Raw genomic sequence first — 23986 nt, forward strand, 5'->3', positions numbered from 1 at the left:
ATCAAAAGGATGTATTATATGCTAATTAAGTTTATTGGATTTTCATTATATCTTTGTGTGTTGATGTTGATGTTCTATTTCTTAGATGCATCTTAATGATATAACCAAGGATGACGTAGCATTATTTTATTTCAAACTCTAGGATAACATTTTATTGTATAATTGTTTTTATTACTAATAGGTAAATATCAAATAATAAAATAAATCTAACATACGATTTATCAATTCTCACAAAAGCAACTTAAACTTTTACACAATTATTTCCCTCTATATGTAAAGTTTTAACAAAATTATGAAAAAAAAAAAAAAAAAAAAACTTTTAACAACTTTGAACCGGTATTTCTGATTGTTTTCCTTACATATCCATTTGTTTTCCGTGACTTATATTTCCCCTAGATAATAATATTGAGAGTTATCCTATTTTCATTTTTGGTGTAATCATTAATTGTTATCGATTCGATCCTTGAAAATGATGTAATTAAGGGTTTTATTTCGGGAGCTTGGTTAGAAAAGGTTAACACAATCCGATTGCACAACCCGAGTCTTTCAATCCCAATTAATACAATTCTATTGTAATATATAACGAGTCGAAACACTCCCCATCAGATTATAGCATTGGAAACTTGCCGGCTTCGATTTTGGACACATTAAAATCTCTTGTACGTTTATGAAAACAATCAAACCCAACCTGTTTCCTAATAGACAAAGCACATTGATTCTATCGAAACACTTTTCAAAACCTTGTGATATCCAAAAACATTGCTTACAAATATCCCCACATTTCCTTCACTTCCAAAATTTTGAAACTTTTTCAAAATTTTCACAATGAAGAGCCCTCATGTGTCTCCCGAACCACCGCCGTTCCTCACGGACAGACAATCGAACGTGACAGAAAAGTCATCGTCTCGTTCCACTGCCACCGGCTCCTTGAGAACCGGTTGGACCGAAAAAGTTGCAAGTAATTTGATGTACAAAAAAAAGTCCTCCACTTTAACTAAAGAAAACCTTGAGGACTTTGACAAGAGGTGGTTCAACTCAAGTCCTTATTACAAAGGGCTATTGTTTACTGAAAAACCTCTAGGTACAAGTGCTGAAGTAGAGAGTACAACTCCTATACCACATGACTTCACTTCCCCTAGTCCGTACTACAAAGGGTTACTCTTTACTGAAAAGGTTTCGGGTGCAAGTTCTGAAGCAGAGAGTACAACTCCTATAGCACATGACTTCACTTCTTCTAGTCCTTACTACAAAGGGCTCCTATATTATCCTGAAAGGGTTCCACCCACGAGCCCTGATCGCGAGAGTTCGACATCTAGAACCAGTTTTACTGTTAAGATGCCCGAACTAGGGTTCGGGTCATGTTTCTTGTTTAGATCAAGAGACGAGAAACCACCGACAATGGTTAAGGTTTACTCGACCGAAAGTTCGAATCAGGAGTCCTTGAGGGAGAGAGGATCAGAGACAACATCACCACAGTTGTTACCACCTTCGCATCCATCATTACCACCAACGTTGCCACCGCTATCACCACCACCACTTATGCAACCATCACCACCAAAGGTAGTAGTAACCAAGAAAGATGTTGAACCAAAGGAGGAGGAGAAGAAGTATATTTGGGCAGATAAGTATCGACCAGACACTCTTGGTTCTTTCATATGCAACAAAGACAAAGCTAAGGAGCTGCAAAAAACGGTTAGTTTTGAGATTAATGTTTAACAATATTAATTATCTAATGTCTAAGGATAAGAATAATTATCAAAAGGAAATTGATATAAAACCATATGCATAACACTATATGAGGTATTGAGGTGTTTTCATCACCATATTTTGGTTAGGGTGATCAACAGGTTTTCCTTAAGGTTTTCTTTGGGAGGTTATCGTTCAATTCCTGGCATATGTGTGCGCTCTGAAATATGAGCAGCACCACTGTAAGGGGAATCCGAACTCGGGTAATAGAAACACAAGTGTTATGACCATTCTGAAGAGACCGTTTTTAGATAAAAATTAAACACTATATGAAGTCCCTAATAATGGAAATTACATATAGACTAATAATTATTTAAGTTAAAAACATAAATAGAAGCTCAAACTATGAAAATCAATGATTTACACATTTTATGATAGAAATTGTTTTTTTTATAGAAGGTTGGTCAAATTGAGGAAACTTTTGAGTGATAAAATCGGAGACTTAACTCCGCTTTTAACCCAAGTTTAGCTATGCTCGTTCGAAGTTATGGCTTTTTTTGCCTTGTTTTCCGCTGCTCCGGATAATGGTCAGCCTACTGGTGTGGATTAACTTGTTGTCAGGAATAGTAATAGATACGAAAAGTTTTAACTGTTTAGGTGTTTTGATTTTGTAGATAAAAGATGAAGAATGTCGTCACTTTATATTCGAAGGACAAGCAGGTGTAGGAAAGCTGACAATGATTCGGGCTTTGCTTCGTGATGCATACGGACACGACAAGGTTCAGGTAATGAAATCTTATGTAAACAATGTAAGACGATAACAAGGTTTTGTACCCACGCAAATTAAACTTTACCGAGGGGAAAGAAAGCTGTTTTACTTACCAATTGACATGGTTTGCGCAGGCAAGAGACCAGTGCAAGACATTCAACTTGAAGGTATACTTAATATTCTCTTGCATATATATGTAAACATCTAGAATTAAGAAATCTATGAAAATGAATAATGCAATAGCAAAAGAGATGTCTATTGTTTATGACAAATATATATATAGTGGAGGATGTATTAACTTTATCCTAAAATAGACAAATTGTTGCCCTCGAATGTTGCTACATAAATTTGAGGAAATTCCGAATCTTAAAGGATATAGCATACTAATTATTAATAATATTAAAAATATTCCCTTCACCTAACTTCATTTGTTTTTAACTGACAAGTTGTTTTAATGTAACCCAAACTGATTTATCATATCAACATAAAAACAATTAATTTTTGTTAGCAATCAAACATATCAAGTACAAACAACTACACAAGTCACTATGTATAGGACTCTTTACGTTAATTAATACAAATATTATAAAAACTTTAATATATCCCTCTTATTGTTGATTTGAACAAGGCGTGTGTTAGTATGTTGCTTTGACTACAGAACCTACATTAGACCAGTCATAACAACTTATATCACAATTTAGATATTACATATAAACAACATTACTATGTCAACTCTTACAATTAAACTATATTTCACTTCTACATCTTAAAAGTTAATTTCATTATTTTTCCACATCCTACTGAAAAAAAAAATAAATAAATAACACTTCCACAAGTGTATTAGGCTAGACGTGGGCGACCAGGGGCGTAGGCAGCTTTAGGGGAACGAGTTCGGCCAAACCTGCACAAATTTTTGTTTTAGTGTTACATACTAGTGTATTTTGACATCGCACCCGTAGAAATTTCAACATCGAGCCCGTAGAAAACCCAAATCTAAGTGATATACAATCGGTCGTCCGCCCTTCAAAAATTTCCAAACCTGTAGAAAAAAAATTCTGGCTATGCCACTGTGGGAAAAAAATTCTAGCTACACCATTGTGGCCGACAGATACGAATAAACTAGTTTTAGAAGTGTGCCTATGGCCGAACACAAGATAGAAACCACCAAGCTTGTGTTCATACACAAGTACACACATAGTTGATTATCTTTATGTGCGTGTGCGCTTATTCGCTTAATAAAGAGAGAAATGGATGTATGTAAATGAGTTTGTGATTAATTACAACTTTTAGACTGTCTATGGTCTAACTAGGCATGCGTGCATATTTCAGGGGGAAGAAGTTAGCAGTATCATAGTCAATGTGAAAGAATCGTCTCAACATGTAGAAGTTAACCTGTCTGATCTAAAAGGATTCGAGAAGCATGTCATAGTTGAACTTATTAAGGAGGCCAATATGTTAACCAACAAAGCACGATGTGGCATCGATAATTGTCGAGGTATATATGTTATTAATCTCAACATTAAATTAGTAACTAATCAAATAAGGCATCTAGTTAGCAAGATATTATATTTACCTCATATCAACAAGTGCAGCCATCATTCTCCATGAGGCAGACAAGCTATCAACCGATGCACTTCTTTATATAAGATGGGTTATAGAGCGGTATAGAGGATGTCATAAAGTCTTCTTTTGTTGCCAAGATGCTTCAAAGTTGCAACACCTTATGAACATCTGCAAATTGATCCGATTCCTTCCGCCTTCTAATAAAGAGGTGATCATTTGATACTTTTAAACTGTGTATAGTTCATAAATGGACTTAATTTATACCCTTAAAAATAAGTTTTCTAGTGGCTTTTATTTCAGTTAACTTAAACTTGTTATAATAATACATCACCCAATCCATTGTTAGTTGTTTTCAGATTGTTGAAGTCCTGGAACTCATAGCAAAGAAAGAGAAAATAGATTTGCCAAGGAAATTAGCCGAAAGAATCGCTGTCAATTCCAAGAATAATCTGCGGCAAGCTATTCGCTCCTTCGAAGCTAGCTGGCATCATAAGTTCTGTCCCATTCTGGTTATACAAAGATATACACATACATATGTATATGTAGAAAAAAGATAGAATACAATAATACCTTAACGTACAATAGGTACGCGAATACCCTATATTTACGAAATCGATCCATGAAATAGCATCCCACCATCTCGGAATCGTCAATACATATCCAATTAATCATTGGTTCACCGAAAAAAAGAAGTTTTGGATCGTTAATCGATCAATTTTTTTTATTTTTTCACGAAAACTAATTTTTAGCGTTTTAGGTTTTTGGCTGAGCGTTTTAGTTTCTTGGCTGATCGTTTTAGTATTGCCTGGGCGTTTTAGAACTTTTGCCTTTGATCGTTTTTGTTTTTTCCTTTGAGCGTCTCGCGTACCTATCGTACGTTAAGCAATTATTGTACAGTAACCTCACTCATATACATGTATATGTATATGTATATGTATATGTATATGTATATGTATATGTATATGTATATGTATATGTATATGTATATGTATATGTATATGTATATGCATATAGCCTTACACATACATATATACATACATATATATATGCATGTATCAAGAGCCATTTTGGCATTCATGACAATCAAATTTGTTAACGTCTTTCCGTGTTTTTTGATGATCTATCTGCAGCCCAATTCTGGAAGGAGATCAGATCATCTTGAGTGGTTGGGAAGAAGATATTGCGGATATTGCCAAAAGTATAATAGAAAAGCAGAGCCCCAAGCAGTAAGGAATCAAATTACAAAAGTTTAACTAAAACTACATGTAGATGTAACACTAAGGGACAATTACACAAAAATTAGCCAACTTTGCCACTTTGGTCTTATTGCCATTTCAGATAAGTAGTTTTGCTTTTAACCATATACACCAACTTTGGTCTAACAATTTTGAATCAATTATCTTGACAGGTTATATCATATACGGCAAAAGCTTCAGAATCTCATAGACCACAGTGTACCACCTGAGTTTATATTTGAAGTAAGAATGAATAAAACTGTATCACATACATGATTCTTCTTCTTCGTGTGTGCATTTTCTAATCTTTCTATTTGCAGACTCTAAAGGTTGATCTGAAGAAGAATGTTGAGGAGTCAATGCATACGCAGATTGAAAAGACGTATAAGGAATATACGGTAAGAACTAGGTGTCGATTTACTAAATGTGATTGGAATGGAACATGACATACATGACCGTTTTCGTGTTCTATTCAGGGTAAGGGTTCTGAAAGATTTTCCAATGATGAAAGGAAAAGGCTGATCCAACAATTCATGAATATTGAAGGTAAACCAACAAGATCATTATCTATCTATGCACATTTTTTGATAGATATTGTGCAATAGGATTAAACTACAATGTATTGAAACTGTTAATGTCATCAAACATCACTTTTTAAATATTACTAAATACATGGTAGGTTTAATCCTACATTTATAAGTAATATTTAATTGATAGCTAGTTCTAAAAATCTACTTAAGTTAAATTTCTAAATAGTTTCTCAGTTTTATAAATATTAAGCATTTCTTTACTGGTTTATTTAATAGTTTTATAGTACTAAATAACAATCTGTCAGTAGGTTTAGTAGAATTATTTTATTAAAATTTTTTATTAAAATTTTTAAAAGAAAATAAAAGGTCAAATAAGCAAACTAGGGGTGAGCAATAACCAAACTGTTAACCGAACCAAATATGACCGAAAAACAAATTAACTGAAAAGTGGTTATCGGTTATTTTTTACCCTCGGTTAACCAAAATTAAATGAACCAGATCATTCATATTTTCATATATTTCTAGCTCTTATACCTCCATTTCATGTATTTCATGTTTAATACCACTTTTTCTTGTATTTATATATCTTATTTTATATATTTATACATTTATTTCGTGTATTTATGCGTCATATATTAAGTATTTTTATGTAAAAGTTTTAGCCCAAGCTAGTTTGATTTTGGTTATTTATCCGAAATTAACCGAACCGTACTATATCGTGCCCATCACTAAAGAAAGCTACAAGATTTAATTAAAATTTTAATATTTTGATCTTTTACATGTATAACATATGATTTTGTGTTTTTCCAGAATTCATAGCGAAATTTATGAGCTGCTACAAAAATCATCTGGCTAAGCAGGCACTGGATCTAGCCGAACCAACAATAATCAAGTAGCATACAACTTGCACGTTGTGCCACGATTGCAGCGAAGGTTGCAACTGAACCGCCGAATAAATGATAACTGAGAATGCCACAGGTGACTTTTTTCTTTGCGAGCAAAATCATTGCATAGTTGCATGATGATGCTTACCTCACAAGAAAAAACTTCTATGGTTTTCATTATCCTTTTCATATATAAGTCAATCAAAGAAGTCTCTTCTTTTGATGTGAAACTTTTAATAAATCAAGTACTTGACGACTTTACAATAATGATTGGACCAAAACCTTGTTGATATTAAAGTTAATAAAGTGAATGTTGGCAAAAACTTCTTTAGTTCTTTATCTAACAGTTTGTTGTTTGCAACACATCGATACTTTCGACATTTGTTTGCAAAATGTGTTAACTCGTTGCACTTGTAACACCTTATGTAGTTCTTATCATGTTGGAACCGTTTACCGTTTTGACCTTTCCTAGACCCTGACCTCTACCTCGGCCTCGGCCATGTCCAAAGTCATCTTGATTTAAACTTCCACCGCCACAATGTTCACACATGTGCCTTTTCTCTTAGCAAACATCAATCTACCATGAGTATACTCTTCATTGTTGCATCCTTTGAGTTTTGGCACGTTCTTCATAGGCTTTCAACCTTCCAACAGCCTCATCAAACGACATCAAATCCAGCTCAAAACATTCTTCTTTGGAGGCCACGATTTGATGGCATGACGGGTGCACTGAATCGAGCAACCTAGCTTCTCACCAATACCTTTTCTTCAATATCCAATCCTAAGCTACTTGCCTTTGAAGCAAGCCCAGTTTGTTTGCTTGAAAATTCATTAACCAAGCCACCGTCCTTCATGTGTAACTACTAGAAAACTGGATATTTAAGGCCACATTTTCGGTCACAAATCAGTCGCAAATGTTCTTTAGCGACTGATTTCCAACTGGTTTCAGCGATGGTTTACCTTGGTCGCTAATTATTTTGTGACAGAAAGTGTAGTTGTGTCCGATTTGCAACAAGAGTTTGCTTTTTTTTCGACGGAGAAAAATAATGGTTGGGCCAAAATCTTGACGATATTTAAGTTAATAAAGTGAATGCTGGCAAAAGCTTCTTGATCTAACAATTTGCAACACATATATAGTTAGTTATATTCATCCAAGATATATAGACTATTAATTAATATTAACTGAAAACATTTTGCTAATTGAAAACAAAACATCAAGCCAATATAAATACTAGTTTATAACTTAAATGCATAAATAAAAAGAAAGAGAAAAAAAATGATATATGTAGTAGGTCTCATTTGAGTACTTTCGGCATTAGTTTGCAAAATGTTCAAACTCGTTGCACTTGTAACACTTTATGTGGCTCTTATATATCGCGTTAAATCATTCACCGTTTGATTTTTCCCTGACCCCGACCTCTACCTCGGCCATGTCGAAATTCATCTCGATCTAAACTTCTACCACCACAATGCCCGTGCCGTTTCTCTTTAGCTAGCAAACATTAATCTACATGGTTATCTCTTAATTGTTTGGTCCTCTGACATGTTCAGGCCTTCAACCTTCCAACAGCCTCATGATCAAACGACATCGAGTCAAACTAAATCCTTTTCTTCAGTATCCAACCAAGAATATCCTTGCCTTTGAAGGTACCACACTTAGTTAATTTGCTAGAAAAATCATTAACCTAGTGAAGAAACACTAACCGGACCCCGGGCAGATTACGGGTAACCTGGGGGTTAGATAGATTTTTCCCACGAGGGGTTAGAACCGGCAAAGATGGTTCTTCTGATAACCTGCAAAACAGACACCGTGAGCTTGTCACTGAGAAGGGGGGGTTCCTCCTTGTGACCACCCTCCGGCGTGAATATCAGACTAGATTGCTATTTAAATATAAATGTATATTAAGAGATTGCTAGAGCAGATATCAGGTATAATATGATAAGATATGTTAAGATGAGATGATCATACCATTTGTGGTATTTATAGCCGAATGTAGGTTTCCAAGGAGGTGTGGCCTGCTGAATAGTATTCCTGTTCCACCAACAGTGGCCTACGCACGTGCCATGCTGGTAGTTGGTGGGTAGGCAGCGGCTGATAGTGACCAGGCCTGCTGTGTACTATTCCTTTTTCACCAACTACAGGCTATGCACGTGGTATGTCAGGAGTTGGTGAGTAGGTAGCGGCTAATAGTGACATACAGTACAAGAGCATGCTGCTCGCCATACTGTTGTCAATGAGCTGTCGTATCTTTGGACAGATCTTTTGCACATACCTCGTCAGGTACAGTAAAAGATCCTCAGTATCGTACGGACTGGCTCATTTGGGCGGGAGTATTCCCCCTCCCGCCTTTGTGCGGGAATGTTCCCGGCTTGCTCATTCCTTCTTCAGGTGACTGCTGAATTATTATGAGAGTTAAGCCTTGTGCGTGTAGCCATGCTGCGCGGGTGGCCTTCCCTGATGGTCGGTATCCGTAACTGCGGGAACAGGCGGAGTACCTGGAAACCATTGGGAGGCGTTTCCTGCGGGGACAGCTTGCGTACCGCACGTGAGGACGTCACGTCTCTGAGCATGGTGGGTCCTGCTGATCCAGTTGGTTTCTAGGCAGACGTTCCTTTAGTTTAGTCTTGCGGGTTCAACCGCGCAGACGTCCGTTTAAGGAGTCTTGCGGGTTGAACTGCGCAGACGTCCCTTTTCAAGGTGAGTCTGTGGGTCCAACTGGGCTCTGCTGGGACCTACCTCTTCAAGTCCCCCCAGTCCAATGTTCTTCTCATGAATGTTTAATAAAGTGAGGTGAACTTTTGGACTTAAGCAAAGGGTTCTTGAAAAGGGTTTAGTTTTAAGGTTTTCCATGGGGATTCTTCCCACGGAAGTCCTAATGTCACGCAGAATTTCCCACTGTTCTGCTTGATCTTTGGGTATGATGCGGGTAGGTCTGTAACCTCCTCGCAAGTCAGGAGTGTTGAGTCCTACTTGTGTGGATTCTCCATGAGGTTTTGGTAGTTTTGAACATAGTGATCAATTATGTTAAAACCACCAATTCCATCCTGGAGCTTCAAACAATGTAGTTCTCGACGTTCCCGCTATGCGGGGATGTTATTCCCGTTTGCGCAAGCATGGCCCAGAAGATCCTTCTTGGTTTCATTTCCATGCGGAGTGCTAGGTATGTGAAGGGTTTTGCCTTGACACTGTACCCGCACTCGTCTTATAGTTACTTTACTCCCAAGGTATTCCTGGCGTCAATTCCCTGCAGGTGCTAGGTATGTGAAGGGTTTTGCCTTAACATTGTACCCGCACCCGTCTTATAGTTACTTGGTTGCCGAGGTATTCCTGGCGTCAATTCCCTGCAGGTGCTAGGTATGTGAAGGGTTTTGCCTTAACACTGTACCCGCACCCGTCTTATAGTTACTTGGTTGCCGAGGTATTTTTGGCTTCTATTCCCTGCGGGTGCTAAGTATGTGAAGGGTTTTGCCTTGACACTGTACCCGCACCCGTCTTATAGTTACTTGGTTGCCAAGGTAAGGGGTATATTCCCGCTTACTTTTGAATCTTTTTGAATTTTGAAATTCGAAGAGTTGGTGAAAGGATAAGAACAGTCCAAACCTCTGAAACGTCGTGCGACGGTTTCTTCTGACTGTGTCAGGACGTGCAGGAAGTTATGGTGACGTGACAGTACATGGTTATTCCAGTCGCTTTTTCAGGCGCGTAGGCTCGATTTTTCGGGCGCGTGGCCGCGAAATTAATGGTACGCGTCCTGTCAACAGCTGTTGCCAGCTTGCTTTTTGCCACGTGTCATAGTTTCATTGCACCTTCAATTTCTCTCTCTTCCGCATTAAATTCATCGCATTAATTGCGATTAGTATATAAAGGGGGAGAGGGTTCTTTGTAATCCACACTTTCACTCTTCTCTTCATCTTCAAAACGATTTCCGGCGAATACTCATCTTTTCAGTCGAGCATTCCCTTGAAATCGTTTTCTTCTTTCATCTGCAAGATGTCTTCACGTGATCTCGAATCTACAGCCGATGACAAGAGTACTGCTGGCGAGTGCCAGTGTGCTCTGCCTGTCGATCTGTATCAGTACGTCGTCAGGAAGTTCATGCTCGAGTCTCTCGAGCCTGAGTTTCCTGAACTCCATCAGACGGTGTACGATGCCCCCAGAGGCAAGATCGGGGTATATGCTACTTTCTTTGTTTATGGGAATCTTAGGTTCCCATTGACAAAGTTTGTTTACCGTGTCCTTGAGAGGCACGGTGTGCACCTGACCGAGGTGCATCCGATGGCGATTGCCAAGATTCGCCACTTCGAGTGGGTGTGCCGGATACTGGGCATTGAGCCCTTCGTCGACCGCCTGATGACATTCTACTCCTGGAGGTGCATCCAGGGGTGGTACACGTTGATAACCCGGATTAAGGGTTTGAAGATTTGCGGAACCGAGCGCAGTCTTCGCTCGTGGAAGCGGGAGTTCTTCTACATCTCCGCTCGCGCCATCCCCCTTGCCATGAAATTCAAGAATGGGCAAGCACTTCCCAGCCTTCACGCCTCCAACTACCAGGAGGCGGAATGGTTTGCGAAGATATCCCGAGTCCAATCTCCGGTTTACCGGTTTGCGGAGTCCGGGATGGTGATGCTGGGGATGAGCCGGGTGTGGAAGGCTGCGGATGCGCAAAAGATCCCAATCGTCCTTGAATACGGTTCGAACTCTGTTCCTTACGGTATGCTTTGTTTCTTTTTGTTGATTTAGAATTTCTTCTAACTTCTTTCCTGTTTATTTCAGAGGGGAACGACTTGCAGTCGCTCATGTACCCGCGGGAGGCTGACGGTCCCGCTCGGATGGGTACTCGCGCTCTAGACGAGAACGAGTTGCCCATCCTAGAACAAACGGCGGATCGGTTCGTGGAGGTCTATCCGCTAGGCCATGAGATCCTTAGCGCCAGGCGGCCAGGTAAGGCGCTATTCGACCCTCGACCCCTCAATGTTGAAACCTCTGCTGGAATTCCTCTAATCGTATGTTCTGATGAGGAATCCGCAGATGGTCCTCCGTTGGTGCGGAAGAAGAAGGCTGCCGGCGGGAAGGGGAAGGAGAAGGTGGCCTCCACTGCCGATCCGGCGCCTCGGTCTGATTCGTAGACCGAGAGCGAAGAGGTGGCGGGTAATCCCGGTGGTGATAAGACCGCCGCTCCGGAGGCTGCGACGATTGTCACCTCCGGAGAGCCAAGGATGACAACGGTGACCGGCGTGAAGAGGCCGGCTCCATCGGGTTCATCCCCGCCCGTCCGTACTTTTAGGCTCAAGAAAACCCGTAAGTACAAACTTCCTTTCTTTAACTTCATAGCTTAATATCATTAACACTTATCTTCTTTGTGCAGGCGTGGATGTTGACGCATTCCAGGGTGGAGCGCAGAGTACTCCGCCCATGACGGTAGGCTTGGTCAGCCTACCTGAGGCGACGACCCAGGCGCCTGCGCCTGCTTCCGCTGGTTCGGTTGCTCACTCCTTTGAGCCGACTGTTCCAGCTGTGATGACGTCACCGCCGGCTGTGAGTGCTATTTTTACCGCATCTTTCACCGAGCCGGCGGTTACTTTTGCTGCGGATTCCGCGGCGGCGACCGCGGCGGCTTCTACCATGCCTCCGTCATCGGCAACGACGGCCGAACCTTCAGGTATGCATGGGGCTTATCGCCAACCTCTGCCTCCTTCCCATCTGCCTGACCTCTTGGATGGATTTCCGTTGGGTTCAGGTGATGGGTTTGGCGGCTATCGGCCTGTTATTGACCCTACAGGTGCGTAGGGTTCTTTTGGCCCATTTTATATATTTTTTTATCATCTTTTCCTAACTGCTTTATGTTTTTTGCAGTGTCGGATTCCAATGAAGTGTATGTTCCACGATGGAACATTCGCCGAGGAACAACCCTTCGCACCCCTGTGAAGTGCGTGGAGTGGGCTCGTCACGCTGCTCCCAGTGGTGCGTTGGGGGAAGCCATGGCTAGCTACCAGGAGGGTAGGCTAACCAATGAGCTTCGGGTTCTCCTGGCCCGGATGCAGCCGCGCGTCGAGCTGCTTTGTCGTGAAAACGACAAGTTAAAAGCAGCTCGCATTAAAGAAGTAGCTCAGGCGCGGGCTGTCCGGGAGGAGAACCAAAGGCTTACCGTAGCTGCTGCGGAAAAGGAGAAGGCCTTCAAGGCCCTCGAAGTTGAAGTTCAGGCCCGGCTCGAGGCCCGTTCCAAGGCTGCCCAAGCTGTTAATGAACAGCTTCGGCTGGCTAAAGAAACTGCAAGGAACGCAACCGAGAGGGCCACCAAGGCTGAAGCTGTTGCTGAGCCTCTACGCGTGGAGAATGAAGAGCTTAAAGCCAAATTAGAGGCTCTCCAGCAGGCTCATGATGCCCTGACGATGGAAGACGCCAAAAAGCTCCAGGAGATCTTGGACCAGAGGGGGGTGCTTGACCATACTGAGCGGAAGCTAAAGGGCGTCGAAGAGGCTGCGGCTAAAGAAGTGTTGCTTGCCAACCTCAACAAGAGTGAAGCCGAACGCGCCCGTAACGAAGCTCAAGCTGCCCTCCAAGAAGCTCTGGTTGCCAAGGAATGGCTTCTTCGAGAAGCGTTGTCTCAGGTATGCTTTTCATGTCTTTACGCTTTTCTTTGTAAATAGAAAAGGTTCTGATACTTGTATATTTTATTGTAGGTTGTGCATCGGGTCTTCTCAGAGACGTCTTATGATGATGCTATGAGCGCAGCCCTCAACGCTTCTCACGAGGATGGGGAAAAGGCCGGCTTCCTGCTTGGTCTAGAGTTCGTTGAGAAAGGCGTCCCGCCTTCCAACTTCCCTTTGTATAATGTTGATACTGAAGCTGTTTACGACCAAGCAGTGAATCAGTATGCCGCCTTCCCGCATCCGGTGGTGGAGAAGGTGAACCAAGTTGCTGCTACTGATGATGGGCTAGCTATCCTTAAAGCTTTCCTTGAACTGCCCCGCTCTACTGATGGTGCTGGTCCAAGTGGAAGTGGCCCTGAAGCCTGATCCTGAAGATCCCTTCCCACTGCTAGGATAGATTTAGCTTGTATAGATTTATTTTCTTGTAGGCGGGTAGTTACCCGGCCATTCTTGTAATGAATCATTGTGAAATATAAATCTTTATGCGGGTAAGACCGCTACTTTCTTTGGATTCCTTGCTTTATAAACGTTATATGACTTGCATACTTTAGTTTAAATTAGCAATTTTTCAAGTGTAGAATAAGTTAACCTTTGAACGTGGTAGATAATAGGTTGAAGTTTTGCTTCCTCTTTCGTGATTGTGCGGGTAGGACCGTCACTTGCACTTAGTAGGATGGCTAAACTTTACCTACATCTGACCTGCGTGGAGGTTTTCCTCATCTTTTTTTGAAATTTCTAAGTGTTTAGGATAAGTTAACCTTTGAACGTGGCAGATAATAGGTGTGAAGTTTTGCTCCCTTTCGGGATTGTGCGGGTAGGACCGTCACTTGCACTTAGGATGGCTAAACTTTACCTATATCTGACCTGCGTGTAGGTTTTCCTCATCCTTTTGTTAGAAATTCTCTGTTTTGAATAATTTAACCGTTCGACGCGCGGTTGTCAATAGGTTAGTGTTCAGTTCCCTTTATCATGATTCATGCGGATAGACCGGCACTTTCATTTAGTGGGATGACTGAACTTTTCCCCTTCAACTGACCTGCGTGAAGGTTTGCCGTTTTTTGGGTTTATGCGGGTTTTGCCGCCTTCCCCACGCAACGACATTCCACGTAATTATGCGGTGAAAACCGGCATATCCGTGTTGAATAAATTAACCGTTCGACGCGCGGTTGTTAATAGGTTAGTGTTCAGTTTCCTCTATCATGATTCATGCGGATAGACCGGCACTTTCATTTAGTAGGATGACTGGACTTTTCCCCTTCAACTGACCTGCGTGAAGGTTTGCCGTTTTTTGGGTTTATGCGGGTTTTGCCGCCTTCCCCATGCAACGACTTTCACACTTAATTATGCGGTGAAAACTGGCATCAGTGTTGATAGTTAAAGTATAAATGTAAAATCATCAGCGTCGATGTTCGAAGGAGAATCATTTCCATTAGAAGTGGCTCTTGGCCTTTTCTTTACAAATTTGGAATTGATCTACATGCAAACTGTGTAATTGAGCTCCCTTCCATGTTGTTGGGATGGGAGTGCCATCGAGCCGATACCTGGTTCGGGATCTCGTTCTTTATGCAGCATGTAGTCTCCATATTGAAGCTGCAATTTTATTCGTGTTTTCCCCAGCTGGGGTTCTACACGCATCAGCCTGCTTAGCGTTCATTGCGCCACGAGGTGCGCGAGCGTCCCATCTCTGACAAATGCTTCGACCATGTCCTTTACGTCTGTGCATTCTTCAGTGTTGTGGCCTTTTGTCCTGTGAAAGTCACAGTATTTGCTCCGATCGGCATTGGGACGATGTCGGATTATTGGAGGCTTTGGCCATGGGAGCTCCTCAGTGGCGAATATCTCGGTGACGCTTTTGGTGAGCGGCGTCCACCTGGAGTTCTGGTTCGACTGTACGTTACCCCTTCCGCCTAACCGATGTTGCAAGCCGGATGAGGTGTCAAAGTTTACCCTTGACTGCCAAATGCCTAGCTTCCGCTTTTTGTTTAATCGGGCGGTAAGGACGTTGTCTTCTCTTGTTTTCTGGGTGTAGAGGTTTGTGCTCTGTGGGAGATATCTACCCAGTTGCTTCTCCGTTTCCGCAAAGCGTTTAGCTGCTGTCATGATGGCATCCCATGTGGATGGCATGCCATCTTTACCCGTTAAGGTGCGGATGAGCTCTGGGTCGTTCGCGCCCTGAATAAAAGCAGCGCGAACAAGATCTTCGCTAATGTTACCCAGACTTAGCTTCTTCGAGTTGAAGCGAGTGATGAAGTCTAGCAAAGATTCATCTTTTTCTCGAATGCACTTGAGGATTGTCCATTGCTCCTCGGTATACTTTCGTTGTTGGCTGAAGTGTTGGCTAAACTTCTGTTGGAAGTCAGCCCAGTCGTAGATGTGGTTGACCGGTAGACGATCGAACCACGCTCTAGCTGGCCCAACAAGCGTCATTTGGAACATGTAACACCACGTGGGTTCCGTCCAATTGCTGACGGTTGCCCCCGCTATGAATCTGTTCAAATGATCGTCTGGATCAGATATACCATCATATGTGCCGATGTTGGACATCTGTTTGGCACTTTTTGGGGCGATTGCTTCTGCAATGTCCCTTGCAAATTTGGACGTTCCCGCATTTGCCACAGTTGGTCTGAATGTTTTGGAGAAGTCACGTGGACTTCCACCTGTGTTTTTTGGTTTGAAGGCTTCTCCAAAACGCCTTCTCGGTTGGGAGTCCGTTTCCTTACGCTTCCCTTTTGCCCAATGGCGAGGGTTCGCGTCGGTGTCGGATTCCTCCGAGTCATCTTCCAAGTATTCTTCGAATTCGTCAGCCTGTTGGACGGAACGCAAGCGTTCGTCCAACTCAGCTTGGAATTCCTTCTGACGTGCCTCCGCCCTTGCCTTAACTTCATCGAGTGTTTGGCGGGGGAGTCTTGTTCGTTTCTCTAACTGGGTATCGGTGAATCCCAGTGAGCGATTATTTACTGCACTTGCCCCAGCTTGGGTAACTGGGGTAGTGTTCGTAAAATTTACTTCACTTGCCCCGGCTTGGGTAACCGGGGTAGTGTTCGTAAAGACTGTGTAGCCGGTATTCCCCCCAGTAGCTGGGGTTGTGGTTACCGGAGTTTCTTTAACCATCTTTCCAGAAGTTTGAAAAAACTGAAAAGAAATGAAGTTCTAGCTTTTATGCACGGATGGCGCCAATGAAGAAACACTAACCGGACCCCGGGCAGATTACGGGTAACCTGGGGGTTAGATAGATGTTTCCCACGAGGGGTTAGACCCGGCAAAGATGGTTCTTCTGATAACCTGCAAAACAGACACCGTGAGCTTGTCACTGAGAAGGGGGGGTTCCTCCTTGTGACCACCCTCCGGCGTGAGAATCATACTAGATTGCTCTTTAAATATAAATGTATATTAAGAGATTGCTAGAGCAGATATCAGGTATAATATGATAAAATATGTTAAGATGAGATGATCATACCATTTGTGGTATTTATAGCCGAAGGTAGGTTTCCAAGGAGGTGTGGCCTGCTGAATAGTATTCCTGTTCCACCAACAGTGGCCTACGCACGTGCCATGCTGGTAGTTGGTGGGTAGGCAGCGGCTGATAGTGACCAGGCCTGCTGTGTACTATTCCTTTTTCACCAACTACAGGCTATGCACGTGGTATGTCAGGAGTTGGTGAGTAGGTAGCGGCTAATAGTGACATACAGTACAAGAGCATGCTGCTCGCCATACTGTTGTCAATGAGCTGTCGTATCTTTGGACAGATCTTTTGCACATACCTCGTCAGGTACAGTAAAAGATCCTCAGTATCGTACGGACTGGCTCATTTGGGCGGGAGTATTCCCCCTCCCGCCTTTGTGCGGGAATGTTCCCGGCTTGCTCATTCCTTCTTCAGGTGACTGCTGAATTATTATGAGAGTTAAGCCTTGTGCGTGTAGCCATGCTGCGCGGGTGGCCTTCCCTGATGGCCGGTATCCGTAACTGCGGGAACAGGCGGAGTACCTGGAAACCATTGGGAGGCGTTTCCTGCGGGGACAGCTTGCGTACCGCACGTGAGGACGTCACGTCTCTGAGCGTGGTGGGTCCTGCTGATCCAGTTGGTTTCTACGCAGACGTTCCTTTAGTTTAGTCTTGCGGGTTCAACCGCGCAGACGTCCGTTTAAGGAGTCTTGCGGGTTGAACTGCGCAGACGTCCCTTTTCAAGGTGAGTCTGTGGGTCCAACTGGGCTCTGCTGGGACCTACCTCTTCACCTTGCCTTTGAAAGTACCGCACTTATAACTACTAAAAGACTAGGTATTTATGATCGCTTTTGGTAGCAAATTGGTCGCATATTTTGCGACCGGTTTCTGCAGTCGGTTATACCTTGGCCGGTATTATTTTGTGACCAAAAATGTTGTTGTGACCAAATTTGCGACTGAATCTTTTTTGGAACTGAGATCACGACAGCACTTATTTGCGACTGAATCGTTAATCATTTAGCAACATAAGTTGCGGCGGAAACTATTCACAACTGATTTTACGACATAATTCTTACTAATATATATGGAATGTAAAGTTTATCAATAATGGATTTTAATGAAATCTTTACTTGGATGACACCGAAAACAACATGCCTACAACACATGCTCATTATTTAAGAAGTGACGATTATACAATACACCATTTAAGAGAACTATACAATAAGAAATCATACAATTATTTATTTATTTGGTCACACACAAATAGTTCATTTCTTGGTTAATAAAATAACAAAATTAAAGAATCTTGTTTTGTTATTAATGAGATGTTTGGCCACATGATTCTTGTACTTCTCAAATAGCTCGTTAAAAATAGATTCCCCGAAATGCGAACTTAACAACGGTTCTGTAAAAGCTCTCACCAATTTTGCTGTGTTTTCTCCATGAGTTAGACTGTCTTCATGAGTATCATTCAAATTTATGTAATCTGTGTCTTGTGGATCCCAATTGACATGAAAAGTAGTCAAGCTTTCAAGAGAAAATGATCCCTCATTTTGGATAACATTTCTAATTTCATCCTCGCATGGATAATAAATAGGGACATTAAATGATTTTATATCTGACTCTTGAACGTGTCCCTGTGGTTTTTTGTTAAAGCATATAAGGAATTAGTTGGTGAAGCATCACATATAAGACTATTCCGTGTAGGGTTTGCAAGAAACTGAAAAAACCAAAAACTCCAAATCGAAACAAAATCCGACGGTTTGGTTTTATGTTTTTGTAAAAACCGAATTAACGGTTAGGTTTTTGGTGTTGCATGTAATAGAAACCGAGAAATCCGAACCGAACCGAATTCCTACATTTTTCTGTTTATATTTTTTATTTTAAGTGATTTATAAAAAATTAATAAATATGCGAGTTAAATATTTTTTGTCAAACGTATAATAGTCTATATTAGTTAACAATTAACAAAATATGTATACCTAAATTCATTATTTTTTGCCAACTTTTTTATCGGTCTAAATTTTTCAAGCTCAAATGGCAAAACCCGAAAAAACCAAAACCAAACCTGAAAAACGAAAACCGAAAAAACCAAAACCGAACAGTTTCAAAAAATCCAAAAACCAAAGTTTTGGTTTTCGGTTTGGTTTTAGCCCAAAACCGCACCGAAAAGCGCGCGCCACACATACCCCAAATTCCGTGATGGAAATACATTAGTAAAAGTGGTTATCGATCGATGAGATTATGTTGGTGAATGCCTGTCGAAAATGTCATCATAGGTAATCTGATTTGCAATATATTACTGGCAGATATTTTAGCGACAAAACTACTAAGGAATAACTAAAAGCTCATAAAGAAGTCTTATTTGCAACGTAATCTATTGTACCTCTTTTACCATGTCAAGAAGTGATTGTGCAAGTAGCTCCCATAGACGACAACCATCGTCACTAGTTGGATCGGCAACACTCCGACCAACAAGTGTTTGAACCATGCGCCCGTCGAACACAATTTCCTCAGAACGTATTTGTAAAAAGTTTGTGAAGTTGGTCTTAAATTGCTTCCCATATGCATTGAACACATTAGGAGGACTTGTTTTTGCCATGTATATATTTAGTGCATTACTTTCAAGGCCTTTTGGTACCTATAAGAAATATTACAAGTGCTATAGTTTATCACTTATGCAAATTGGTAGGAAATATTTGTAAGACTAAAGAGATGGCTATTAACATATATATAAAGCAAAAACCTTAGAAAGCCAATGAACACTATAAGAAGAGTGTACAAGGTGCAAACTTTGTTCTGGAAACAATCTACAATAGAAAGAACCAGAAACAGCTGAAACGAAACAAGGGCCGAAGTTTTCTCCCTTCTCCTTCTTACGCTTCGCATAAAAATCAGGTAACATTTTTTCCAAAAAGATCATTCAAGCATACTTGAAATTTTGGTGGTTTACGATTATTCTCTTTACACATATCGGTGACTATATCCATTATGTTAGACGCTACCATTAATGTATTTTTACTAGAGGAGCATCCGAGATCTGCTATCTTGAAACACTGATCGCTAGAGAATAGATCGTGATTGGTAATACCTTTAATCGTATGCATTAGGACGGGTAGCGCTTTTTGTATCAACGTTTCCTAGAGAAAGAATATGAACACATCATACAACATCATACATTAAATGTGCGATTAACTAGTTGACGCTGAATAATCTTGCACTAGTATTGAAGGCTGACCTGAAGTAACGAGTTACTTGCATAGCTCGATTCGCCATCGCCTGTATTCATGTGTAGGATGTTTACAACTTCCATGGTGTCTTAATCATGATGCTTCCTGGAGTTAACTAATTTATTATAGTTCGTGAATTTATGCTTTCACAAATTGATAAGTTATAAGTTGATCTCACACGTCATTATGGGATTCTCGATCTTCATATGAATCATATCTAATATTTTAATGATAATATTCTTGTGCCAGCGAACTGAAAGCTCACTGAGATGCATACACATGATACATTAGCGTACACACAAACGTACATAGGATGGTTTTTAAATGAAACTAATTGAATACTTTTAGAAGATTTTATTCCAAATCATTCACGTGGACAAATTTGGAAGTTAATTCGAAGCTGTTTCTCTAAATAGAACTTTTTTATATCAGCACGTGTATTTTATGAATTATGAATGTATTTAATTCTTCAATAATATCAGACAATAGTAACCAACTCGATGAACTCTTCAATAACTAGTTTTATACCCTGTGGACGGGTTGTTTAATGTCAAAATATCATAACTATCTTTCTTTTTAAAAAACTATTTGTTTATCAGTATCAAACTTTTTCAATTTTATTTACATTAGCACCCGATTGATTTGTGGCAGCATGCTTGCGAACTTCCATAGCACCGTCCAACTTAACAGCACTATTCAGCCTTATACCTTCATATTTGACCGTATCGGTCCAACAACTCTAACAAATCTCTTGGGATGTTGACACACTAACTCTAACAGTACCATTCAAACTTATACCTTTATATTAGACACAATTTGAAACAGAGCTAGCTACCCGGATCTGTCTTATCAACTACTCCCTCCGTCCCATTATAAGTGTCCTAGTTTGATTTTTCTGATCTTTTTTGTTTAACTTTGACCGACAATAAATTTGTTTGTGTTATATAATACTTGATGTTAAATATATAAATGGATTGGGTTTTAAATGTATTTTACATTGATATAATTTTCATCAAGTATTATATGACATGAAAAAAAATATTTACGGTTAAAGTTGCAAAAGAAAGACTCGAAAAGTCAAACTATGACACTTATAATGGGACGGATGGAGTATTAAATGACATCACTGGCAAGTTTATGTGGGGCTGAATGATATAGGGACATATGTTCTTATTTATATGGCTTATGTATGTATGACAAATATAGATATATATTCCAGTGTATATGACACATATACGTATAATAATGGAAAGGTATACAACTTAGAGGGGCAACTTATAACATTTAAGTAATGCAAATACATCAATTGAACACAACCTAACATAACACTTATTGCAATTTTTTAAAGTATCATCTGATCTGTTATAAATAACAATTACACAAGGCCATTTATTTGAAGGATGTCTTTTAAAATTTAGGTAGATGGTTGTATTATATAATAATTATATAATTTTGTTGTGAACACATAAGTTGTTCATAATTTACAATTGGCTAGCAAAGTTTTGTGGACTAATATGGATTCATTTGGGCTTTGTAAAATTGGAATAATTAATTACTTTAGCTGAAGGAGCAAGCGGCGCAATATGAGTTAACCGGGTCCATATGTACAATTACAAAGCATTTGTGGCTTTGACCAAACCCTAAAGATAAAAGATTCGGTCTATTAACATCCGTTGTAGTCTCACCCCACCCTCTTTTGTCACTGAATTATCCAATCCATCACACTTCAAATCTATATACACACAAACATGATAATGTTGATGCTTCTTTGTCTTCTTTTATATTGGTGGGTGATGATAAGAGTTTGCCTATCAATTCCACTTAAGTGTCTTTTTCTTGTGCTAATTTATTGTGTATTCAATTCATGAATATGAAAAAATATGTGACCACATGCGCTATCATGTTTATCAAACTTATAATCTAAACTTTGAAATATATTGAGGAAGTTAATTAAACGGCAAATTAGAATAACAAAGGAAATTGTGACTTAAAATCCATGAGCTTCATGTTACAAGACACCACCAATCTTATGTACTTTTCACATGGGTAGGTCCCATTGTGTTTGAATATCTCATGCTAATGTAATTCTAGTTTGACCGAAGGTTCGGTGGAATTTTGTACACAACATATAGATCCTACCCATGGCAATAACAATCTAACCTCAACTAACTTATTTATTTACTTGTCACTGTTAATATAAAAGACTCCATAATTACAGAAGAGTTCTAGTAATATTACTAACAAGTTCTAATAACACTTTGTTGTTTAGATGAATTTGGTCCAACCATTTCATTCTTCTATTTGAGCCGTTTGGCCTTGAAATTTTGAGCCGAAAAGAATGGGTTAGACAATGCAGTTGGTCCTAAAGATTTATGAGAATTAAATAATATACATTTGACCTAAAATATTGTGGTAACGCCATGTATTTGGTTTAGTTTTTTTAATCACCCATCGGCTTTTTGATTATGCTTTATCTCTAACTTATATGTTAAACAAAAAATATATTTTTTAGTAGACATACCTTGTCTTCAAGAAACTAAACGCAGGGGCATAGTATATGTTGGTACTTGCAATTAAGATTAGTAAGTTACTTATGAACTCAATTCAAAGAAAGAACAATGATGAGTGATGGTCCCCATTTGATGGAATTGAATGACAAGTGGTGTGGGTCACATATGTAGTACCCATAGACCATAGTCCGCATTTAAGTAAAGATTCAATCAATAAGAAAGTTTGGTTGGGCCTTTCACTTATTATTTATAATGACTAAAAGACATCAGCAAATGACCCCATGGAAGTAAGATAAAGGGTGACTCAGTAACTTCACTTAAGTTACAGATTGACATGTGATCCTTATTCAATCATGGATTGACACGTTATCCTAAATTCAATGTTTAGTGGTTGGTGCCTCTTTTACTCAATGTCTTGAAGTCGAATTTGTTCAATTTGATTTTAAGTCATAATAAAATTTTCATTTACAAAATATTATGAACTAATAATTTAGTTTCACAAACCATTAGTGTGTTTTATTTGAGAAAATAGGTTTTATATTGTTTTCTTTTAAATTGTAAAGTATTGTAATTTAATAAGTATTTTATTTATTTTTTTATGTGGGGTTTTTCTATCGTTATTAATCTGAATTATGACAACACTTGTTTAATTCATTATATAATACATATTTTACAACATATACTTGTTCAAGTAGAATACTAAACTACGCGGTATCGCTCATTGTATCATCAAATACGTGAGGTAAAAAACCGCCTCATGATGTTTTCGATCAAGTGCATGTCAATTTCCTCATGCGTGATATATGATATATCATTCCAAATCTAAAAAAGATATAAAAGTTTAGATAAATATCGTAACAAAGTCAATATTAATCAAACCCAAACCCGATATCCAAACCCATATATAAAAATGGATTTGAATCATCGTACAACCGGAAAGCCAAATTACAAACACGAAACCCGAATGATACAACCGTAAAGCCTGATTAACCCAACCCCCGAATAATATAACCGTAAAACCTGATTAACCCAATCAAAGTATGTAAACTTTAGAAATATAATACTTACATTGTTTGAAAAACGAAATCACTTGCTAATAACAAGTTAGCAAATCAAACATATTTCTTATTACCGGCACTTCCAAGATCGATCCTTGTTGCTTACACCACATAGAAGTAATAAAAATTATCACTCTTTTATATAAATCATTTATATAAAATATACAAGATAATTAATCCATATAATATATTAACAATTTCTTAATTTGTATTTAATATTTTATTAACCAATGTTGCATTTGTTAGATACTTTGAAATAACTTCAATTTTTTAGGAAAGAAATAACTTGCTTTTGAAAAAGTTTAAATAGTAGTTGACATACATGTGTATGTAATGTAGCATGAGCTTTATATCGTTGGACTCACTTTATCTTACTTGAATTTCGTGTGATTAATATTTTTGAAATATATTTCTAAATGAATACGTGGT

General features: G+C 39.5%; 1 protein-coding gene and 1 pseudogene across 2 annotated transcripts; one reads left to right on the forward strand and one right to left on the reverse strand.

Moving 5' to 3' along the window:
- The first annotated feature begins 664 nt into the window (after positions 1-664).
- On the forward strand, positions 665-6840 carry LOC143546923 (replication factor C subunit 3-like). Its single transcript, XM_077038469.1, has 11 exons — positions 665-1692; positions 2361-2471; positions 2590-2622; positions 3785-3950; positions 4048-4226; positions 4375-4511; positions 5149-5244; positions 5427-5496; positions 5574-5651; positions 5730-5799; positions 6594-6840. The coding sequence occupies exons 1-11, from the start codon at positions 826-828 to the stop codon at positions 6677-6679; spliced, it is 1893 nt and encodes a 630-aa protein (XP_076894584.1). The 5' UTR covers positions 665-825; the 3' UTR covers positions 6680-6840.
- Positions 6841-17996: 11156 nt separating this feature from the next.
- Positions 17997-20075, reverse strand: LOC143546921 (putative jasmonic acid carboxyl methyltransferase 2; annotated as a pseudogene). Its single transcript, XR_013137676.1, has 4 exons — positions 19998-20075; positions 19506-19899; positions 19146-19400; positions 17997-18396 (listed from the first exon to the last, which is right to left on the reverse strand). The product of XR_013137676.1 is annotated as a putative jasmonic acid carboxyl methyltransferase 2 (transcript).
- Positions 20076-23986: the final 3911 nt, after the last annotated feature.

Source organism: Bidens hawaiensis, unplaced genomic scaffold, assembly GCF_021521415.1.
Source record: "Bidens hawaiensis isolate Kalapana, Puna unplaced genomic scaffold, B.hawaiensis_p1.1 tig00014518_1, whole genome shotgun sequence".
NCBI classification, from domain to species: domain Eukaryota; kingdom Viridiplantae; phylum Streptophyta; class Magnoliopsida; order Asterales; family Asteraceae; genus Bidens; species Bidens hawaiensis.